The following is a 14,130-nucleotide window of genomic DNA, read 5'->3' on the forward strand; positions in this document are numbered from 1 at the left end:
CCTCCTTTATGTCTCTGACAGTTGGTTATTTTTGATGCAGCTTATTAGTCTGATGTATGAGTAATTCATCCACATAAATTCTGCTATTACTTGAGTATGGCATAGTTTGGCTTTTCTACATGAAAAGTGCTTCAGGGAAGGTATATGGTGAAGGAAGAGAAAATATCTCCATCTGTCAGGGTCAGAAAAAAACAACATGAGAGAGAGAATAATATAAGGATTATTGAAATCTGCAGATAATCATTAAATTAATTCTTGGCCAATTCTATTAATATCCTTCTCAGCCCCAACATTGCTATGAAGAAAAGCAAGTGAGAATTTATTATAGATGATCCATTGGAGTTATTATCAACAAAGGCAAAAGGCAAAACAGTAGCTAGGTTTTATTGGAGAGGTTTTAAAAAGATAAAATGTAAGATATGTGTGTGGGTGTGTGAGGTAAAGGTAATTATAATGGTGGGTTTGGGATAATTGCTTTCCTAAGTACAGACTATCCTTGTAAGACTACAGTTGTAGCAAGTGCCGTATGAACTACTGTCACTTGACAGACTTAATCTGGGGAGAACAATATGTGTTTGAATGTATATAATTTTAAGGTATTATACATTTCTTTTTTTTCTTGTTGACCTGACCTGTTTTCTTACTACCTCCACTGATCGTTTTAATTACCATATTTAATACATTGGTATGGCACAACTTTAGGGGTCTTTAAGTTTTTGCCAGTTCTGGCCGAGACCCATAGTTTAATCAAGCCTACCTTTTATAAGAGGAATTGATCAAATTAAGTATACCTACGATCACTGCACCTCAAGAAAGACATAGGCAAGGGAAAGGCAGCTAGAATATCAAAAGGATTATATGGTTATCGTCATCCAATTATGGTCACATTTCTGTTGGTTAATTTGGGTTTGGTTTTGTTTGTTGTTGTTGTTTTGTTTGTTTTTTGTTTTTCTTTTTTTTTTTAGTAGAGACGGGTTTCACCCGTCTGTTGGCCAGGCTGGTCTCAAACTCCTGACCTCAAGTGATCTACCCACCTCAGCCTCCCAAAGTGCTGGGATTACAGGTGTGAGCCATCGCACCCGACCTCTGTCAGTTAGTTTGGAATAGGAATATGAAGCCAGGACCCAGGGAATGAGTAGGAAACATTACAGCCTTCAAAGCGAAGAGTCTTCTCCCTAAAAATTTATCAGATTGTATTTTCCCTCCCACTTACTGGGAGCTAGTATGTTTTTTCCAAGCAACTCCAGTATATTGACCTAGAATGCCACTAAGTTCTTTTTTTTTTTCTTTTTTTTTAAGACAAGGTATCATTCCTGTTGCCCAGGCTGGAGTGCATGGCGCAATCATGGCTCACTGCAGCCATGACCTCCCAGGATCAGGTCGATTCTCCCACCTGAGCCTCTTGAGTAGTTGGAACTACAGGCACACATCACCACACCTGTATTTTCAGTAGAGATGGGGTTTCTTCATGTTGCCCGGGCGGGTCTGAAACTCCTGAGCTGAAGCGATCTGTCTGCCCCGGCCTCCCAAAGTGTTGAGATTACAGATGTGAGCCACTGTACCCAGCTCAAAGTTCTGTTTATTGCTGTATTATATCAAGGTCTCCCCTTTGTTGTTCTACATCTCCTTTGCCACCACTCCTCCACAAAAGGTGTGTGGGATTTACTGAGCCATCAGGATAATTTTTTTTTTTTTTTTTTTTGAGACAGGGCCTCACCCTGTCGCCCACACTAGAGTGCAGTGGCGCAATCACCACTCACTGCAGCCGTGACTTCCCAGGCACAAGTGAACTCCCACACCCTCTCAAGCTGGGACCACAGGTGCACACCAGCATGCCCAGCTAATTTTTGTATTTTTAGTACAGACGAGGTTTCACCATGTTGCCCAGCCTGGTATCAAACTCCTGGGTTCAAGCGATCTACCTGCCTCAGCTTCCCAAAGTGCTGGGATTACATGTGTAAGCTACCATGCCCAGCCATTAAGATTTTTTTTTTTTTTTTTGAGATGGAATCTCGCCCTGTCACCCAGACTAGAGTGCAGTGGCATGATCTCAGCTCACTGCAACCTCCGCCTCCCGGGTTCAAGTGATTTTCCTGCCTCAGCCTCCTGAGTAGCTGGGACTACAGGCACGTGCCACCATGCCCGGCTAATTTTTTGTATTTTTAGTAGAAACAAGGTTTCACCATGTTAGCCAGGATGGTCTCGATCTCCTGACCTCATGATCTGCCCGCCTTGGCCTCCCAAAGTGCTGGGATTACAGGCGTGAGCCACCACACCCGGATGATAATTTTTATTTTTATTTTATTTTATTTTATTTATTGAGAAAGAATCTTGCTCTATCGCCCAGTCTGGAGGGCAGTGGCACAATCTCAGCTCACTGCAACCTCCACCTCCTGTGTTCAAGTGATTATCATGCCTCAGCCTCCTGAGTAGCTGGAACTAGAGACACACCACCATACCCAGCTAATTTTTAGTGGAGATGGTGTTTTGCCATGTTGGCCAGGCTGGTCTTAAACTCCTGGCCTCAAGTGATTTACCCGCCTCGGCCTCCCAAAGTGCTGAGATTAAAGGCATGAGCCACCGTACCTAACCAAGATAATTTTAAAATTCACCTATAGGAGCAATCAAAACAAAGCCAGAGTCATTTCTCAGAGTGTCTGCTAACCCCATACAGGTCATCAAAAGGCAGGATTCACCCAGTTAAACTGTTGCTTGATCATGTGGACGTAGTCCATAAGCATGCATCCCTGTTTATGGTCGTGTACTGTCTTTGACCTTGAATTTTCTGTATAAGTGCTTGCCAAAAACTTACAGTTACCAATTATAAGTAATGAATATAGAAAGCAGAAGATAAACTAGATAGATTTCTCTTTGTTTAATGTTTTTACAAATCTAAAAAGGAATATGACCCTAATCATTTTAAGAATAAAGACTTTCTTCCTTATCATGGAAACCAAGAAAGACAGGCAGTCTCCAAAAGAATTGTCCGGGGCTCCAGATTATATCTGTCTGAGCTAGAGAAAAGAGCCCATGTGGCAGATGTATGACTACTTCTGTGTAGTCTTTTTGTGCAATCTAATCTCCATAGTCCCTATGGATTATTATATCTTATTCTTATTGTGCAATAGAAATAAGGCCAATACTCAATGCTAAGACTCAGAATAGGCATCAGAATTTAGCCATCTTGCTAATTTCCGAACTCCTGACCATAAATTTGTATGTATTTTTGTTAAAGATACTAGATTTTACAGACTGTGTCTGTCTTGGAGGTGACAGGGCAGGTATAGGGAAAACTTTTTTGATAATCTTTGGAGGTTGACTATGAAAGACCCTTGACTATAAGGAGGTTTTGAAAGCTATTTGGAAAAATATCATACCATACTTATTAAATGGGGGAGAGAGGAAAGCAATAGAAGTGCTGAGCTCTTCAAGAGTCAATATAGCATGTGCTGTTTCCTATATTTAATAGCATTCAGAGCAACAGAAACAAGTTGGCACATAGCCAACTTCAGGTACCTAACTGAAGATAAATGTTCCCTAGAAACTGAATAGTTTAAAGCCTTCCTGAGAAAGAAGCTCCTTTTCTTAACTATTTTATGGGAACTAAATCCCACATAACCTCTTGCTTAATTTTTTAAAATAGTCAATTCCTAGACCATTTCTCATCTTCTTTAATAATCCAAGAAGATGGCCAGGCCATCTTTTATTTTATATTACTTGAACTCAGGAGGTGGAGGTTGCAGTGAGCTGAGATTGTGTCACTGCAGTCCAGCCTGGGTGACAGAGACTCCATCTCAAAAAAAAAAAAAAAAAAAGATCCAAGAAGATTTCTGTGCTAGAAGGAAGAGCTCTTATGAACTGTTCACATGAGTGTTCATAGCCACTGCATGGTCTCAGGAATCAGGACAGGCAGAAAGAGACTTGAAAGTAGTATTTTTTTTTTTTTTTTTTTTGAGACAGAGTTTTGCTCGTCGCCCAGGCTACAGAGCAATGGCGCAGTCTCAGTTCACTACAACACAGCCTCCCAGGTTCAAGTGATTCTCCTGCCTCAGCCTCCCAAGTAGCTGGGATTACAGGCACCCGCCACCATGCCCGGCTAATTTTTGTATTTTTAGTAGAGATGGGGTTTCACCATGTTGGCCAGGCTGGTCTCAAACTCCTGACCTCAAGTGATCCTCCTACCTCGGCCTCCCAAAGTGCTGGGATTATAGGCGTGAGCCACTGTGCCCAGTCTTGAAAGTAGTCTTGACTTGCATACTTTGTAGGAGAGAAGCTAACAGACAAGTCAAGGGTTGTCTTAATAAAGTCAAGTGGGGAGAGAAACCCAGCTAATATTTTGATTAATGCCTTCTCCCACGAAGTTCACTCATTGGATTTTCCCTACGCAAGGTCTTTTATCCCCTAGTATTCCACATAATGATAATAACTGCCATTTATCGGGCACTTTGGTAGATGCTTTATGTATGTTATCTCATATAATCCTCCCAAGAATCCTCCAACTTGTATAGGCTGGAGACCAGCTCCAGAACGGCTAAGTAACTTTCCCAGGACATACAATCAGATCACCTTCCTTTTCTTTTAAAATTTACCTTCACCTTCCAAATTCTTTTTCTAGATGTGTTCAGTTATGTAGTTAAATCCTGTCATTCCATTATTTTAATGCAAAGGTGACTCTCCAGTATTGAACTATTTTGAATTATGTTAAAGAAAACTAGTGTACCTCAATTGGCCAAAAAAAAAAAAAAAAAGTAAATGAAAGGGCAGTACAGTAATTCTAATCTTTCCTTGTTTTGGGGGTGGTGGTTGTTGTTGTTGTTGTTTGAGATGGAGTTTCGCTCTTATTGCCCAGGCTGGAGTGCAATGGCAGGATCTTCGCTCACTGCAACCTCCACCTCCTGTATTCAAGCAATTATCCTGTCTCAGCCTCCCAGGTAGCTGGGATTACAGGCATGCACCACCACGCCCAGCTAATTTTGTATTTTTAGTAGAGATGGGGTTTCACTATGTTGGTCAGGCTGGTCTCGAACTCCTGACCTCAGGTGATCCACCCTCCTCGGCCTCCCAAAGTGCTGAGATTACAGGCATGAGCCACCACACCTGGTCACAGTAATTCTAATCTTTCTACCCTAGTTATAAGCTCAACTTGGTAAATAAAATATTGTAGGTGGATTTTATCATAGATTAAAGGTTAGGAATCCTAAGGGTTTTTTTATTGTTTGTTTTTCAGTTCTGTCCCTGAGTTGTATATTCACGTTTTTTGTTAGTATTTTTAACAGTGGTGAGAGCTGGTAGGCATTTGGGTCATTAGGGATCCACCCTAATGAGTAAATTAATGTCCACTCTCAGGAGTGAGTGAGTTATTGCTTTCACAGGAATGGATTCGTTCCTGCAAGATTGGGTTGCTGTAAAGTGAGTCCATATCTCTTTGCACATGCCCACTTGCCTTTCTGCTTCTCTGCTAGAAGCCCCACAGATGCTGGCACCATGCTCTTGGACTGTCCAGTCCCGAGAATCACGAGGCAAATAAACCTCTTTTCTTTGTAAATTACCCAGCCTGAGGTATTGTGTTATAGCCATACAAAACAGATTTAGACAGTATTGTTCTTTACAAATAATTTGTAAATTTGGCCTGGCATGGTGGTTCATGCCTGTTATCCCAGCACTTTAGGAGGCCAAGGTGGGCAGATCATTTGAGGTCAGGAGTTCAACACCAGCCTTTCTAAAATGGTGAAACCCATCTCCACTAAAAATAAAAAATTAGCTGGGCATGGTGGCACATGCTTGTAATCCCAGCTACTAGGGAAGCTGAGGCTGGAGAATTGCTTGAACCTGAGAGGTGGAGGTTGCAGTGAGCCAAGATCACACCACTGCACTCCAGCCTGGGCGACAGAGACTCCATCTGAAAAAAAAAAAAAAAAAAAAAAAAAAATAGAGCAAAGATTCCTGTGACCCTGGATTTTAACTTATTTTTACATCAGTACCCATTTTTATTTTGGAAGAAGCTGAGCTTGAGTCATCTTAGATTAAAGCTACCAAAGGAAATAGGCTAAAAAGAACCAATGGTAGTTTACCTCCTATAAGTTGAATTTCTATTCTAGAGAGAATGGGTTAGATGTGTTTGATTGCTTTAGAAGATAAGTTATCCAAATACATACAGCACATCACTGAAAATTTAAGTGGGAAGAGAAAAAAATATAATCACTTTTATTTATTATGCTTTAATAATTAATTTGTAAGTTTTTCCTTTTTTGATGTCATTTAGCTTTGCATATTCCCATGGGATCTTTTCCTAAAATAAAGCTTTTAGTGAGCTTAAGGACTTATCAGGATTGGTTTGTGTTTGAGCCTACAGTGTATGTTTATATATTAATCTCCAACGGCTTTGTACCTTCCTATTCATACACCATTGGGTAAGCCTTGCATAGGATTCCATTACATTACATCCATGGTCTACTGACAATGAGAGCAAGTAGATTCTGCTCTTGTTCTATCTCCTAGTATATTTGGATGTGAAATATATCCTGCACAGATGACACTTCAAAACAGGTGCATACTTTGAAAGGTTTTCTAGAAATTTGTATATACCTTGTCCTGAGTCACTGATATGTCTGAAGAGATTTGGTAATGTGTCATCATTGAGTAGATTTCTCTAATTGATAATGAGGGGCCTGAATAATTAAGAATCTGTGGGTCTTCAAAATTAGTTCATGGTAATAATTAATGTTATGAAAGTTCATCAAGGAAATCATCAGGGTTACAACTTTTAGGTAGTTTGTGGTACTATAGTCTTTTTTGTTGTTGTTGTTGTTGTTTTGAGATGGAGTCTCAGTCTGTTGCCCGGGCTGGAGTGCAATGGCACAGTCTCGGCTCACTGCAACCTCTGCCTCCCAGATTCAAGTGATTCTCCTGCCTCAGCCTCCCAAGTAGCTGGGATTACAGGTGCCTGCCACTAGATCTGGCTAAGTTTTGTATTTTCAGTAGAGACGGGGTTTTTAGTCAGGCTGGTCTTGAACTCCTGACCTCAGGTGATCCGCTCACCTCGGCCTCCCAAAGTGCTGGGATTACAGGGGTGAGCCACTGCGCCTGGCCTAGTCTTGCTTTTTTAACAGTCCTTTACATATTATCCTATATCCCAAAATGAAAATTATGACTGTTCAGTTTCCCTTTGTAGCTTTTAGCCTTAAAGCTCCTTGAGGAAAGACTCCATGTTCATTTCTTTATTTCCTTTGGCCTTAAGAAGGCACTCTTGCAAATATTCATTGCCTCTTCCTGACCAGGATTCATATTGATAATATGGAATGAAATAATCCTTTATGGTTTTCTTATGCTATAATCATTTTTCAGACTCTTATTGGAAGAGAACAGTATTTGTGTCTTCTGCCTCTATCTTTTTATAAGGATGTGTTAATAGTCTTCCTGGCTAGCGAAAGTCTTTTCATTCTTACTGCATTTGTTTGGTTCAATATCATAATTTATGATCACTCAGATGCCAGTGATCTCTCCATCCTACCGTGATTACCTCTTTATCTGAAAACAGCTGCCCACCTGCCATTTGTCCCATCATTGACACTTTGAGCATGGTCTTTATTTTATTGTGCATTGTATTTTTTCGTGTTTACTCTAAAAATGTTGTAGACAAAGACCCTGTTATGTATGTTTTTATACCTCCAATCTAATCTCTTTATGGTAATGATATCAATAATACCAGATTGTTGAGCTCTGTAATTTTTTTTTTTTTTTAATGGAGTCTTGCTTTGCTGCCCAGGCTGGAGTGCAGTGGCATGATCTCTCTCACTGCAACCTCTGCCTCCCGGGTTTAAGCAGTTCTCTGCCTCAGCCTCCTGAGAAGCTGGGATTACAGGCACATGCCACCATGCCTGGCTAATTTTTTGTATTTTTAGTAGAGACAGGGTTTCACTGTCAAGCTCTATAATTATAAAATAATTTAGCGTCTGGCATGAAAGGGGATCTTTGATTATGCCTACCTGGTGCTTTGCCTTATCCTTCACTAGAAATAAGAACCTATTTCTTAAGCCAGCTGTCATAGAACCATGGGGTAGGAGTTAACAAGGAGAAAATAGATAAATAGATGGCTCCCTGAATCGATATAAATTTCCTACCCACAGTCTTTTTTTTTTTTTTTTTTTTGAGACAGTCTCCTTCTGTCACCTAGGCTGGAGTGCAGTGGTGCAACCTTGACTCACTGAAACCTCCACCTCCCAAGTTCAAGTGATTCTCATGCCTCAGCCACTCGAGTAACTGGGATTACAAGTGCACGCCACCACACCCGGCTAATGTGTTTGTTGCTTTTTTTTTTTTTTTTTTTTTTTTTTTTTTTAAAGTAGAGATGGGGTTTCATCATGTTGGCCAGGCTGGTCTCGAACTCCTGGCCTCAAGTCATCTGCCCGCCTCAGCCTTCCAAAGTGCTGGGATAACAGGCATGAGCCACCGCACCTGGCCAATTTCTTCTTTACCTCTCAGTAATTGTGTCTTATTTCTCAGCTTACTTCCTTCACAACATGAAATTGTGTTTATTGTTTCTCTCCCTATTAGGAACCTTGTTTGTCATATTCACTGTTGAATTATTAGCACTTAGGTCAGAGTTTGGTATGTAACAGGAGCTTGATAAATATTTATTGAGTGCATGAATAATGAAAAGCATGCTTGGTTTCATGAACACAAGTACCTACTTGGAATTTTTAAAACCACTTTTTCTTCCACAGACTGGAGTTGAGGGACACATAAAGAGAATCCGTCAACACCTTCCCTTCCACACACCCCAGCTTCCCACTCTCCCACTCCAACTCTAGCTATAGGAGTTATTGCTTCTGGGCCAGGCACAGTAGCTCAAGCCTATAATCCCAGCACTTTGGGAGGCCAAGGCAGGCAAATCACTTGAGCTTAAGAGTTCGAGACCAGCCTGGCCAACATGATGAAACCCCATCTCTACTGAAAATTTAAAAATCAGCCAGGTGTGGTGGCACACACCTATAATCCCAACTACTCAGGCCGCTGAGGCACGAGAATCGCTTGAATCCAGGAGGTGAAGGTTGCACTTTACTCTAGCCTGGGCAACAATGCAAAACTCTGTCTCAAAAATAAAAAAAGTAAATTTAAAGAAAAGGGAATTATTGCTCCTTGGTTTATGTCTTAGATGACTTTTGCAGCAATACAGTGATGCGGTAGTAAAGAAACAAGGCTGAATTTGCAGTTGTCTGGACTTAATTTAATATAGAGTATCCAATTTATACCTTGTTTTTCATGTTCTTCACTCTAATGTCCTGGTAGGATTGAAATTATATCTAAAGTCTGAGCACACTGCTTGCCTAGGGCCACAGTAGACCTTTCTTCAAATTTAAATTAGCTGAAGGCTGGTTGTCCTGTATGTGAAAATGTAATCAAAATATCCAGATTAGGCACAGGCCATCCAAATTAGGTGAATTATCTGAAGTCCTTGCTTTTCATCTGCTGACATTTATGATTAGAAAGCCTTAAAGCAGTTAAATTTCATTAACGGCGTTCATTTGTATCTTATTACAGATTGTCTGTTTCCTGCAATCCAAAGAAGCTGCTTTTCTTCTCCTTATCTAATATTTAAGTTTGAACATATATTAAGCAATACCTATTAAAGGAACTATACTGGCTGGGCACAGTGGCTTACATGGGTAATCCCAACACTTTGGGAGGCCAAGGCAAGAGGATTGCTTGAGCTCAAGAGTTTGAGACCTGCCTGGGCAACATGAGACCTCAACTGTACCATAAAACAAAAAATTAGCTAGGCATGGTGGTGGTGGTGGACTAAGCTAAGGCCTGTGATTCTACCTACTCAGGAGGCTGAGGTTGAGGCTGCAGTGAGTTGCACTCCAGCCTGGGTGACAGAGCAAGACCCTGTCTCAAAAAAAAAAAAAAAAAAACAAAGGAACAATTCTGCAGAATAAGGAAGGATTAGGCATCTATAGCCCTACATGTAAACCCTTTCTGCTACAGTCTCCAAAAGTGATATCTATTAGCATGAGTTCCTTCTCTCTCCATCTGTAGATTATGAAAAATAATTCTGAGTAAAGATGCTAGGAGAGCATTCATTTATTAGACAAATTCCATATAGACAAAGTATTTACCAAGAAACAAGCCCAGGAGCAGGGAACCTCCAGGTTGCCTGGTGAACCAGCCTAGGTCAGAAATGGAGCAGGTCAAAACTCCTGTATTGATCAGTAGTGGGATCATGCCTGTGAATAGCCATTGCATTCCAGCCTGGGCAACATGGCAAGATTCCATCTCTAAAAATTAAAAAAAAAGAAACAACATTCTTATATCCTTAAATTATTATATATAATTCTTTCTCTTAAAAGAATCTTCTGCTGACTCTCAACTTTTCCTGGAAAAAATGGATCATTCCCACCATATGGGGATGAGCTATATGGACTCCAACAGTACCATGCAACCTTCTCACCATCACCCAGCCACTTCAGCCTCACACTCCCATGATGGAGGAGACAGCCACATGATGATGATGGTGAGTGCCATAGGAGGGGCAATGCAGGCCCTTTCCCACCCACTTGGGTAATAGAAATAATGGAATTTTAGTGTTGGAAGCTTATTATCTTTAAAGGTCAGTTTACCAGTGAGGATAACTAAAGCAGACCCAAGCAAGTAATTTGCCCAAGATTACATGGCAGGCTACTTACAGAGTCACACCAGAACCAAGATTTTAGGCTTCTTTCTTTGGTAGTCCCTTCTAAAATCGACTCTTTTCTGAATTAAGTTCTGGTCTTTATGCCTTGTGTGGAAAAGAGAGAAAGACAAAAGTTGGCCAGGCGCAGTGGCTCATGCCTGTAATCCCAACACTTTGGGAGGTCGAGGCAGGTGGATCACGAGGTCAGGAGATCGAGACCATCCTGGCTAACACAGTTAAACCCTGTCTCTACTAGAAATACAAAAAATTAGCCAGGCATGGTGGCATGTGCCTGTATTCCCAGCTACTCGGGAGGCTGAGGCAGGAGAATCGCTTGAACCTGGGAGGTGGAGGTTTTAGTGAGCTGAGATCTCACAACTGCATTCCAGCCTGGGCGACAGAGAGAGAATCTGTCTCAAAAAAAAAAAAGAAAGAAAGATAAATGTTGATGGTGGGGGCCCAGTAGAGTACTCATGCTCGGTGCCTGTGGTAGTAACACTAAAATGAGGGCTTCCCACTCATGTGAGTGTCTCTTCTTACTATCCAGATCTTCTACTTTTAAATGTTCTAAGCTTCTTTGCCCCAAATTCTCACTTAGAATTTTCATTCATCTCTAACTGACTTGTTTTGGTTTTCTGGCAGCCTATGACCTTCTACTTTGGCTTTAAGAATGTGGAACTACTGTTTTCCGGTTTGGTGATCAATACAGCTGGAGGTAAGTAAGCCATCAGGTAGTGCTGGAAGGTGATAGTCACATGAGAGAGAGTGACAAATAATTTGGAAGTCCAGCACCTGTTTCTGTCCTAACTACTGAGTCAACATGGTAATGATGCATAACCATCTTGGTTCCTATTTTCTACCTAGAAGGCAGGAAACAGTACTTTTTTGGTCCTCTGGTAAACCTCTGTTAACTAACCTGTATGTTTTGGAGCTCTAAAAAATAATTTAGATACCAGATAGAAGTCTTTTGCAATCCATTTTCTTTCATTCTTTTCCAGAGTGGTTTTTTTTTTTTTTTTTTTTTTTTGAGATGGAGTTTCATTCTTGTCACCCAGGCTGGAGTGCAATGGCAGCTATCTTGGCTCACTGCAATCTCCGCCTCCCAAGTTCAAGCGATTTTCCTGCCTCAGCCTCCCAAGTAGCTAGAGTTACAGGCACCCACCACCATGCCCAGCTAATTTTTCTATTTTTAGTAGAAACGGGGTTTTGCCGTGTTTGCCAGGCTGGTCTCAAACTCCTGACCTCAGGTGATCCACCCACCTCGGCCTCCCAAAGTGCTGGGATTACAGGCATGAACCACCATGCCTGGCCTCAGAGTGTTTACTTATTTAATAAGTTATTAGTCCTGGACATAAGACTAAGTCAAGTTAAATACCACAAAATAGCTCTAAGTTTAAAACTATTGCTCTAATATAATACTTCAATTTTACGATAAAGTAAGTGCCACAAAGAGTGAAATGACTTGCCCTCAATCATAGAGTTAATATGTCAGAGCTAGGACAAGGACCCAGACCTTCCAGAGCTACCTAGACCAGTGTTCTTTTAGTTTACCAAACTATGGCCCACATCCTTCCTGATTCTTGGCATGGCCCATCTTAGTCACTCCTAGTTTTGAGGTAGATGATTACCCATCTCTTTGTGTCTATTATGTTGTATGGTATACTTTAAATTTAACTTGCGCAAACTCAGTAGTCAGTTGGACTGCCTTAGGTACCAGATGTCTCTTTGGAGCCATAAAATCAATTTGTTTTGGGAAGAAGGAGAGCATTTCGTTCAGGTAATGTGTTAAATTAGCAGTTTGAATACATTTATGTCATTACCAACACTTCACAGTGTGAAAGACTTAGAATTGAAATGCCTATTCAGGAAATGTAGTCAGCCACTTATAAAACTAAATTGTTTTATTCCCTGTTTACATATTCTACATTGTGTGTTTCAGTATAACAAACCTAATTTAATTGACATCAAGCAGTCTGACCAAAAGGTTATTGTTGTTCTGATTTTTTTTTCTTATCTTAATCAGAAAGTAAACATGTTCTTGGCAGAGGCAATAGTTTTCAGTTACACCATCTTAGCTGTTCTATCTGGGCAAGAGAAGAGGGAATAATATGTCTTCAAAAACTGAGAGTAGCATTTTTTCTGTGTGTCTTTCTAGCTGGACAGCACATTGGCTAATGATTTTGCACATGTTTGACAGTACCACCATATTTTCCTTCCATACTTAGAAATGGCTGGAGCTTTTGTGGCAGTGTTTTTACTAGCAATGTTCTATGAAGGACTCAAGATAGCCCGAGAGAGCCTGCTGCGTAAGTCACAAGTCAGCATTCGCTACAATTCCATGCCTGTCCCAGGACCAAATGGAACCATCCTTATGGAGACACATAAAACTGTTGGGTAAGAACTGAACAGATCCAGATGAAGTCCTAAAGAGCTTGATCAGTTAAGCAGCAAAACGCAGCTATGTGATCAGCAGCAGCCCTATTCTTGAGTTAGGAGTTCTGTATGACCCTGATCAAAACTATCCTTAGAGGTTTGGGTTTGTGGGTCATGAGCAGGCCAAAGGAGGAATGAGAGGAAGTCTTCTGCAAATATGAATGTTTGTTCTGAGTTGTAGGTATTGGCCACTTCAGAAGAAGGGAAGTGAAGAATCCATATTTTAAAATATTTACCAAAATAATAATGAACAAGTTAAGAAATTCAGGTCAAGATATAAAAGAATGGCAGATTGCAGTTGATTCTATAAAATTACACGTAGTCAGCTCTGTCCTCTTTTTGTTTACAATATAAGACTGTATTAATTTCTGTGTTCTGTCTAAGAAAGTATTTGGGTGATTATTGGTTTTTCCCATGGATTTGCAAATGTTTTTTGAGATTGTTTTAATAAAAATGTAAGTCTTAAAACCAAATTGGACCTTAAGAAATCCTATAGACCGACATCCTGCTTTCAAACAAGCAGTGTTATTTATTTCCATTGTACTGATGAGCTTACTGAGGCCCAGAAGGATTGTGACCTACCTAAGGTGGCACAGGGGATGAATAGCCAGGTCTCCTTATCCCTAATTAAGTAATTTCTTCTATACTACCCAACCCTCAATTCGATTTTTTTTTTTTTTTTTTTTTTTTTTTCTGGAGACAGGGTCTCCCTCTATTGCCCAGGCTGAAGTGCAGTGGCACGATCTTCACTCACTGCAACCTCTGTCTTCCAGACTCAGTGGCACGAACTTGCTCACTGCAACCTCCACCTCCTGGGTTCGAGTGATTCTCCAGCCTCAGCCTCCCAAGTAGCTGGAACTACAGGCATGAGCCACAACACCCAGCTAATTTTTTTTATTTTTTGTAGAGATAAGGTTTTGCCATGTTGCCCAGGCTGGTCTGAAACACCTGAGCTCAAGCAATCAGCCCACCTCAGCCTCCCAAAGTGCTGGGATTAAAGGCATTAGCCACCACCGCTAGCCTCT

The 14,130-nt window shown here is 40.8% G+C and overlaps 1 protein-coding gene across 1 annotated transcript in view; it reads left to right on the plus strand.

The window, feature by feature from the left end:
- The window catches only part of SLC31A1 (solute carrier family 31 member 1), a 40,334-nt gene that overhangs the window by 22,882 nt on the left and 3,322 nt on the right, over positions 1 to 14,130 (plus strand). Inside the window, exons 2-4 of the mRNA XM_007968369.3 lie at positions 10,350 to 10,513; positions 11,315 to 11,387; positions 12,898 to 13,066. Of these exons, the coding sequence (XP_007966560.1) occupies positions 10,385 to 10,513; positions 11,315 to 11,387; positions 12,898 to 13,066 (371 nt within the window). The 5' untranslated portion in view covers positions 10,350 to 10,384. The remainder of the gene's footprint in view (positions 1 to 10,349; positions 10,514 to 11,314; positions 11,388 to 12,897; positions 13,067 to 14,130) is intronic.

The sequence above is a fragment of the Chlorocebus sabaeus genome, chromosome 12, assembly GCF_047675955.1.
Source record: "Chlorocebus sabaeus isolate Y175 chromosome 12, mChlSab1.0.hap1, whole genome shotgun sequence".
Classification (NCBI taxonomy): domain Eukaryota; kingdom Metazoa; phylum Chordata; class Mammalia; order Primates; family Cercopithecidae; genus Chlorocebus; species Chlorocebus sabaeus.